This window comes from Zeus faber (genome assembly GCF_960531495.2).
Source record: "Zeus faber genome assembly, chromosome: 6".
Lineage (NCBI taxonomy): Eukaryota > Metazoa > Chordata > Actinopteri > Zeiformes > Zeidae > Zeus > Zeus faber.
Genome location: NC_137201.1, coordinates 20,268,327 through 20,277,551, shown reverse-complemented (window position 1 = coordinate 20,277,551; position 9,225 = coordinate 20,268,327). Strand labels below are relative to the sequence as shown.

General features: G+C 43.8%; 1 protein-coding gene across 7 annotated transcripts; it reads left to right on the top strand.

The window, feature by feature from the left end:
* Positions 1 to 496: 496 nt before the first annotated feature.
* Positions 497 to 8,043, top strand: LOC307231738 (ubiquitin-conjugating enzyme E2 Q2-like). Of its 7 annotated transcripts, none has more exons than XM_080002542.1 (13): positions 497 to 667; positions 2,403 to 2,507; positions 2,639 to 2,761; positions 2,862 to 2,918; positions 3,024 to 3,164; positions 3,294 to 3,378; positions 3,623 to 3,683; positions 3,772 to 3,862; positions 3,960 to 4,018; positions 4,296 to 4,344; positions 4,431 to 4,526; positions 4,939 to 5,005; positions 5,111 to 8,043. In XM_080002542.1, exons 1-13 carry the CDS (start codon positions 509 to 511, stop codon positions 5,140 to 5,142), a joined length of 1,125 nt encoding a protein of 374 aa, XP_079858668.1. In that variant the 5' UTR covers positions 497 to 508; the 3' UTR covers positions 5,143 to 8,043. The 7 variants fall into 7 exon arrangements, with proteins under 7 accessions (XP_079858668.1, XP_079858666.1, XP_079858667.1 ...); XM_080002540.1 differs by having other exon boundaries at positions 3,024 to 3,179; XM_080002541.1 differs by having other exon boundaries at positions 3,021 to 3,164.
* The last annotated feature ends 1,182 nt before the right edge of the window (positions 8,044 to 9,225 follow it).

The window sequence follows — 9,225 nt, the reverse complement described above, 5'->3', positions numbered from 1 at the left end:
AACTTTTAAGAAGATGCACCAGGGGTTTTTTTCCGGAAAAGGGCCCTGATCTCTGGGTCCGGTTGTCTCCGTGGCAACCATTACCAGCAGATGTCACAGAAGGTGCAGTTACTGTAGATTTTGCATAAAAGCTGAACATTGCTTTGAGAAACAAGTTTGACTTTTCAACAAAGGTCATTATGCCCTGGAAATTCCGGGGGAACATAGTCCGCACCCCGCTCGTAAGCCCAGGCACTGGCTATGAGACTAAATAACAATACCTTCTATGGCTACGTGGAAAGTAAAATAAAAATGGGGGTGAGTGTGACGACCCATCATAACAAAAAAAAAAAAAATCACCATTTTACATCAACAGACATTAACAGACAGAATCCCGTCATGACGTCACACCGCGCAGCCCTTTGTTGTGACTCTCGCGGTGACGCGTACGCACGGTCCGCTCCCGTCCCCCCTGCGCGCTCCCGCCGCCCCCCTCCCTCCCCGCGGCCTGGTGTGAGATGAGTGGAAGATGTCGGTGTCGGGGCTGAAGGCCGAACTTAAGTTCCTGGAGTCCATCTTTGACCCAAACCACGAGCGGTTCAGGATCATCGACTGGAAGCCGGACGAGCTGAGCTGCCAGTTCAACGTGACGGGGGAGAAGCTGCTGATCATCCACTGCAACATCACGGTGAGGACGAGGCCGGCGCGCCGCGCTCCCCAGCTAGCCCGGGCCCCGTCTACCCACTGGGACGGAACATTCCTCCGCGGACCGTTCCGTGTTTACAAACTATCCAGCGGGCTCGGGTGAATCTCGGGTGTTGCGCTCGCCGCCGGTCACCCTGTAGATCCACGAGACACTCGTGAAAATTACAGATGCAGCCCGTGTGCGAGCCCCGCTCTCAGAAAGCAACGATATGCGGTAACACTCGAGTTATTAACTAGTTGCGTTAGCTTCCGCTGGCTAGCTGCGTGCTAGGCTAGCGCTAGCCCCCGCTAGCTGGCTGCGTGCTAGATGGTGGCCAGAGCCGAAAAGGAACTGCGTTGTCAATGCGATGCCGCTTAGCGCAGCTCGTTTCCTTGTTAAGCAAACTTTGTTCGTCACATTCAACCCACACTCGGGTTGTGTTCGTCTTCCACGCCCTTCTAAATTATTCAGCAATATGTGTTTTATACTTTGATTGGATTTCAGGGCACAGTTAACGTTTGGGGGAGATTGAGTTCCATGTTTTGGTTTCGTGTTCATTTTCCCTCTCCGTGTTATAGACGGGCCCCGACTCAGCTCGTCAAAACGCCAGGATTAAAGAATCAAATCGGGGAGGGGAGGGGGGGGCATTGAAATGGACGAACGTGCGTTTAAAAAAAAAAAAAAAAAAAAAAAAAAAAAAAACAACAACAAAAAACCGCAATTCCACCGGCGAAAGAAAAACGCAACCAGGAAAACACAACCGAGCCGAACGCAGTCGGACGAACGAGCCAACAAATACACGGTTCCAGTTCGGTGTCATTTGTTAGCTTGGCAGTTTTGAGACTCGCTGCGCAGGTCGCCTCACACCGACCACGGCTGCGGCGTTTCAACTTGTCAACGCTCGTGTTATTGGAGACGCTTCCCAGCCACCGCAGGCCCGTCCGCGTCCGAAGAGTTTTGGGGGAAATGTCTCCGAGCCGTGTGCACGTACAAAGTGCGACAAGAAGCCATAACAGGTCCCCATTCACGGCTTGTTGTTGTTGGTCCCCACCGCGAGTCGTTCTATGCTTCCGTTGCTGTGCTCCCAAATAAAACGAACAAGTCGCCATATTACAAAAATTCCCAAGCCGCTGAACTTTTGACCTCTCCCCGAGTCCGACGACGCCCGCGGACCTCACGGATCGACTTGATTGCTCGTTCAGGCGGGGTCAGCCGCGGGAGTACACTCTGGGAGTGGATGTTTGTCATGCAAAGTGGAGCCGCATCGAGTCAACAAGCCCACGCAGTCCGTCTCTGGCATTTCTGACTATATCAAACGGCCTCCTAGTTTGTTTGTTTGTTTCATAGGCAACATTTCAAAATGCCGTCTCGATACCAAACATTTGCAGTCAGTTATCAGGTGGTCACTAGTTATTCATGGCGTAATAGGTTAAGTACCAGTTTAGCCTTCTGATTTAGTGAAAATACCAGAAAGCTGGCGTGAACTCTGATCAGGGTTGTCAAAGTTTTTTTACCAAATCGTGGCCTCCATCTAGATTAAACTGTCCTAACCCGTCTGCCCTTCTATCCCTTCTATTACTTTCCTTATCAACTTCTTCCTGACCCGGGTCTTTGCATCCAAGCGTTTGTGTTGTTCCAGTGTGAGATGCAATGGGTATATCTTTTCGAGTGCGCAGGCTTGGATGTGCAGGCTGATTTTTTTTTTTTTTTTGTTTGTTTTTTTTGCTTCCTCGCGCAGGAGTCGTATCCCTCAACGCCTCCGATATGGTTTGTTGACTCTGACGACCCGAGTCTCGCGGAAGTGTTGGAGCGCTTAGAGGATGTGAGGAAAGGCAGCACATTGGTAAGACATGGCCGGAGCTTCTCTTTTGGTTAGATTACTAATGATCGCGCACCAAGAAAATGTAAATCTTATGAAATCTCTTCCATAATGTAAATTCCCGTCTTTTATTTATTTTTTTCTCCCCTCCCCAGCTTCTTCAACAGTTGAAGCGTCTTATTTGTGATCTATGTCGTCTTTACAACTTACCCCAACATCCTGATGTAGAAATGCTTGACCAGCCTCTTCCTGCGGGGCCAATCAGCCAGGAGAGAAAGGTGTGTTGGGCGAGTCACAGTTTAAATCTTTTTTCGCGACCTGGAGGGCGGGTAAATTAATGTACAGATTTTTGAAATGTCCCCCCCCCTTCCCCCGTAGCACGGGCCTGCGGACGAGGTGACGTCAGAAGAGGAGGAGGAAGAGGAGATGGGAGAGGTGCTTCACACATATTCCTTTCGGCGTCGAGAACGCTGGAGTGTTCTGTGCCCCTTGTCTTCACCGCATCCGTAACGGAACGCTCTGTGTGTTTGCTGACAGCAGGACATCGAGGACCTGGATCATTATGAGATGAAAGAGGAGGAGCCGGCGGATGGCAAGAAGTCCGAGGACGACGGAATAGAGAAGGAGAACCTGGCCATCTTGGAGAAGATCCGTAAAAACCAGAGGCAGGATCACTTGAATGTAAGTGCTCATTCGGTAGGTGCTTCTTTTTTTCTCCTTTTCATCCACTTGTATTTGCAGCATTTTCACACATCTCCACGTGTGTGTACGGTGCCTGTTTTGTTAAGCATATGTCCCTTGGTGCCGCAGGGTGCCGTCTCCGGCTCGGTGCAAGCCTCAGACCGCCTCATGAAGGAACTCAGGGAAATCTACAGATCACAGAGTTACAAGACAGGTGACGGCTCACATTTTCTTTGTATTAAAATTTTTTTTTAGCTCCTATAAAGTGTAAATGGACTACATTTTCTGTCACAATTATAACATAATAACCTGATCACAATCATTTTCTAGATACATGTGCAGAGACATTAATTGTTTACCTGAATTTATATGTCCCAACATTCAATGGCAATGAATGGCTCCTCTGTAAATGCTGCTTTAAATACAGAAGAATAACATTCCATATGTGTTATTTACAGGTATTTATTCTGTGGAGCTAGTCAACGACAGCCTTTATGAATGGCATGTCAAAATAAGGACGTAAGTCGTTCAGACTCGGACGCCACTATTTTCACCTTTTCAAAGTGTGCTTGTGCCGTGAGGTTGAGCTGCTCCTGTTGTGTCTCAGGGTCGACCCGGACAGCCCGCTCCACAGCGACCTGCAGGTCCTGAAGGAGAAGGAAGGAGTGGACTACATTTTACTCAATTTCTCTTATAAAGTGAGTTCTGCTCCATTAAGTCCCAATGTATTCATTTAGGGGGGAGTGATTTAGTAACGCCATATTTCTGCTTTGTTTGGTATTTTTTATTTCACAGGATAATTTTCCCTTTGACCCACCTTTCGTACGGGTAGTATCTCCTGTGCTTTCTGGAGGGTGAGTTTGTTGCTCATAAGAAGCCTCTAAAAAAATCGATAGGCTCTGAAGGAGTCTGCTTTTTGGCCACAGTGTATTTGTGACATACAAGCCAAATAACATTGTAATTTACACGCGTTTGTCCACATGAATTTGATATAAACTTTCAATACCTCTCACTGGATCTCCGAGTAAATATATCAACAAATTTTCTATCAACAAATTTGCATAAGCCATGTGAAATGAAAGGTCACGCCAAGTTTAAAATGTTAAAGATTTCTGGTCTGTCCTTTTTTAGGTATGTTTTAGGAGGAGGGGCCTTGTGCATGGAACTTCTTACAAAACAGGTGGGGTCACTGTATTCTTTGTTTTTTGTAGATTCAAATTTGGGAGGTGGTTTAATGTGTGGCTTATCTTCCCCGTGCCGGAGCAGGGCTGGAGCAGTGCCTATTCCATAGAGTCTGTCATTATGCAGATTAATGCCACCCTCGTCAAAGGAAAAGCCAGGGTGCAGTTTGGAGCCAATAAGGTAAGAGCCTCTTCGCGCGTTGTGGCCTAGACCCCCGTCTGTCTTTACTCCCAATTTGTTGTCATAACTTGGCTGTACGACTAAATGGTTCCCTGTGGTGATCATTATTTATCATTTTTTAACATGCAAAACTATTGGTCTCGCCTTGCGGCATGTCACCTTCCAGCTGTGTGGAATGTAAAGCAGTTGTCGGGGGAAACGTTACAGAGAGACTTTACATACAATAATAAATGTGTTATAAGCGATCCACCAAATTACCAGACATAGGGGGGGTGGACAGAGGCTTCTTGCATTTTTCTGCTTTGATCTTCTCCATCAATTCTATATTATGCAGTGATACAACAATTGAGATATGCACGCGGCCTAATCTTTGCAGTCTGTTGAATTTAACCGCTCACAAATTGTCTCTCAGAACCAGTACAATCTTGCCAGAGCACAACAGTCGTACAAATCCCTCGTGCAGATTCACGAAAAGAACGGTAAGTGGCTGCTTCTTCTTCATGGCATCATCGGATGCTCTGTATTCTGATGCTGTGAGTTCAGTGGTGCAGGACCGTGTGTTTTTTTTTTTTTCCTTTTCGCAGGCTGGTACACACCTCCCAAAGAGGACGGATAAGGAGCTACTTACCACTATGCACTGGGAACATATGTCATCGGGTCAAAATATCTTGTGTTTTTTGGAATATTTCCTCCCTCTGACTTATTGGGAATATATCATCTTTCTTGTGGAACCAACTGGCAAATTATTCTCCCATCTTGTTGGCTCAGTAGACGGCTATTCCTTCACTCCACCACTCCACCGCAGGGAAGACTTCACTCTGCTTCTCCCCTCTGATTGGCCGAGGAGAAGGCTGTAAGGGTCCATCCTTACTGTTTCTGTTTTAAAATACTTGTCAGCCCCCCCCCCCCCTTTTTTTTTTTAAACAACACCCCCCCCCCCCCCCCCCCCCCCCCCCCCTCAAATATGGGGAAATACTTTATTTGTTTTTCCTCCTTTAAATGCTTGGACAAAGTGGGCTTTACAAACAATCAGTTCCGCCTCACGACGGAACCATTTGGACACCGCAGACCGCCGCCCTGAAGAGAAGCTCTATGTTTAGCGCAAACCTCGACATGTTCACAGCCACATCATACTCTGGTCACATTTATTTTCTTTGAGAAGGTTGATCCTCAAGGCCTTGTGGTGGCGTGTTGCTGCACACATGTCATTTTGATTGACGTGGGTGTATTTATTTAGTTTAGGTTTTTTTTTTTTGTTTGTTTTTTTTCTTCTTTTTTCTCTCTCTCTCTCTTTGTTCACAACCCTCCAGTAGACAATACCAATATTCTCACGGAAAAAGTTTATATTTTTCCAAAATGTTTTTTTCTGGAATGATTGACATCCCCGACGACCGTAGACCTGTTTCAAAGTGACTTAGAATGAGAGCAATCACCACCGGACGTATCATGGTTCAACGTTTTAATACGAAGATATTGACAGCAACGCATTATTGGGCCAGGTGAAATGTACTGGAAAGTGTTCAAACATTACTTCATTGCTAGATGGTGAAAAAAGTGTTTACTTCAAGCAGGACTAATGGGCGTCAACTGTGTCACAATGTACAGTTAACACAGCGTTGCGACAGGAAAATGTGTATTATGGTCTTTGCTGAGGTGTCCAGCCGACCATTGTTGAAGTCTTTTGCCTTTTTCCATTCACACATCAGCCCTGTAATAGCCAGCCTTCTATGGCTCTTCCTATCAAGTTATAGTTATCAAAACTGGTCGCTAGCTTAATGCTAAGAGAATGAAGCCCTAAATTTGCACAAACCGGTACCAGCTCATGGTGCAGGGGCACTACCAAGACCATTGTTGGAACCCATTTTGGAAGATACTAAAGATAGAGGTCAAACACAGAATCCTGCTTTGAGATCTCCAAAGACAATATAAATGACAAAAAAAAAAACAAAAAAAAAAAACGAAGGAAAAAAAGAAACATTTTAGATGCGTGACTTCAAACATACCAATTCCTATGATGAATTTTTATGGTATTTTCTGTAAAAACAGTATTGCCTGTAGTGTTGTCCCCCCTGCTGTAGTAATTTGCCCAGTTTACATTTTGATCTCCATCACGTGTCCATGACATTACATGCAACTGTATTAATCCAATACCATGTAGCTTCTCATGCCATCTCCTAATTTCTAGAGACTTTTTAGTCAGGAAGTAAAACATGAATTGCCAGGGCTTTATCTGCTACCTTTCTATTTAGAGGAAGTGTTTTGGTGTTGCTATTTGTGTGTATTAAGAATGATCATTGTAGTGTAATAAGACCCTGACACCTACATGCCCCGATTTTTAATATAAATTCAAACTTCCACCGGGGAATACAATATAAAATCGGCACGATAAATCTCCCGATCAGAAGACAAACACTGTACCTATCAATTGACGGGATCTTTTGCAGTTATTTCTTAACACTGTCTGCAGAATTAGTTTTAAATGACAACTCAGGTAAACATTACTACGGAGGGTAATATGTACAGGATAGTGTTTGATCACAATTTATTTTATGGATGATATGCTATTTACCTCTTCAGATTAGACCTTTTATCCACTCAATAAACGGATTGTTGTCAGCGACATCTATAATGAGCTTAACATTGTTATTGGTTACATTATGCCTGAGGTTTCCTGTTGTATTTTTCATGCAATCTAAAAGGTTGGGCATTTGCAGAACATTTATTTTCTATTGAAAGACCAAACTTACTTAAGCAGGATTGTATTAGCATGATATGTACCCTGTGGCTCTTTGAAATCCACTGTAGTATTTATCTTCAACGTCTAAAACGCTGAAATATGGTTGCTTTTCATAGTCCGGGAGGTATTCAATACAATTCACCTTTTTCTTTTCTTTTCTTTTCTTTTTTGTGAACAGATTTGCACAAATGGCAAGAATGTGCCTACAGAAGTCAATACAATAACTAGTTGTGGACTAAATATGCTCTATTAACAAAAAAAAAATATTCTCAGCACACTGCTCTACATCCAATTGTTACAAGTCAGAATAAAAATAATATTCAGATTATCTGGCTGCACGAGGAAATAGTTTATTGGATGTCGTTGCCAGGAAGTGACCTCGGCCTTAAAAGGGCTCCACTTTGCAGCATGGCGCAGAAAGAATAGCGATCAGACTTGTGACCACGCGTTTCCTGCAGCCTTTATACACCTGTGTAACTGCTTCTCCGCCAAATGCCAACACTGGTCTAAGGGGGACATTAAAACATCGTTCACTTTTTATCCTCATGCCATGGTGAATAGGTTTGCACGCTTCTCTTTTAACTGGACAGTGTATTGAAAGGATCTTCAGTCCCAATGTGGAGTTTCCGGCACCAACGTGGGGTTGGCAGACTCAAAGTTTGGCACTGTTGGCATGCTTTGATTTTGTTTTATTTTTCATTTTCCATTAAAAGAAATTTTGACCATGTACAGTAATTTGTAAACTTGCATCAAGTTTATAAATAAAGAATTTTAAGATTATCGCTGTGCTTCATTTATTTTCCATGGTGGTTGGAAGGGAAACATTTATTTACTTGACATTTAATGGCCTATAGGTGTCAGTCATATTACACACAGCACTGCTGGTTACTGGCCTGGGTGTATACAGAGGATGCAAAATTATTATAAAAGAGCTTCCTCAGCAGGCATTAGCAGTAAAAGGATGTCTCTGAACCCAAGTCTTGATGCAGAAGATTATTGGTAGTACAGATGTGGACAAATTTGTTGGTACCCTTACAGCTCATTGAAACAATGCTTCATTCCTCCTGAAAAGTGATAAAAGCAATTTTCTCATGTATACCTGTATACCTTTGGTATGTCAGAGTAAAGCAAAGAAACTGAAAAGAGAAATTATGGCTAAAGAGATAAATTATATTCTAAAATGGCCTGGACAGATTTGTTGGTACCCCTTAAGAAAGATTATAAATAATGGATTGGATTATAGTGATATTTGAAATGAACTGTTTTCTTTAATTGGTATTACACGTCTTCAATTGTATAATCAGTCGTTCAGCCTATTTAAATGAACAGTGGTCACTGCTGTTTGGTATCATTGTGTGCACCACGCTGAACATGGACCAAAGAAAGCAAAGGAGGGTGTTGTCTGAGGAGATCAGAAAGAAAATTATAGACAAGCATGATAAAGGTAAAGGCTATCTCCAAGCAGCTTGATGTTCCAGCGATTATAGTTGCAAATATTAAGAAGTTAAAGGTCCATGAGACTGTAGCCAACCTCCCTGGATGCAGCTGCAAGAGGAAAATTGACCCCAGATTGAACAGAAGGATAGTGCGAATGGTAGAAAAAGAGCCAAGGACAACTTCCAAAGAGGCACATCAGCGTCTGATGGCACCATCCGTCGCTTTTTGAGTGACAGTGGGCTCCATGGAAGAAGACCCAGAAGAGCTCTACTTTTGAAAGAAAAACATAAAAAAGCCAGACTGGAATTTGCTAAAATGTATATTGACAAGCCACAATGCTTCTGGCAGAATGTCCTTTGGACGTATGAGTAAAAACTAGAGCTTTTTGGGAAGTCACATTAGCTCTATGTTCCCACGAAAAAATCAAGCTTTCAAAGAAAAGAACACCATACCTACTGTGAACATGGAGGAGGCTCAGTTATGTTTTGGGGCTGTTTTGCTGCGTCTGGCAGGGTGTGCCTTGAA

What these genes read in the sequence shown, in the direction of transcription:
- LOC307231738 (XM_080002536.1), top strand. Translation starts at nt 509, where the DNA reads ATGTCGGTGTCGGGGCTGAAGGCCGAACTTAAGTTCCTGGAGTCCATC. An exon ending in TGAATGTAAGTGCTCATTCG is followed by an intron (nt 3,180 to 3,293) that starts GTAGGTGCTTCT and finishes TTGGTGCCGCAG; the next exon opens with GGTGCCGTCTCCGGCTCGGT. An exon ending in TGGAACTTCTTACAAAACAG is followed by an intron (nt 4,345 to 4,430) that starts GTGGGGTCACTG and finishes GTGCCGGAGCAG; the next exon opens with GGCTGGAGCAGTGCCTATTC.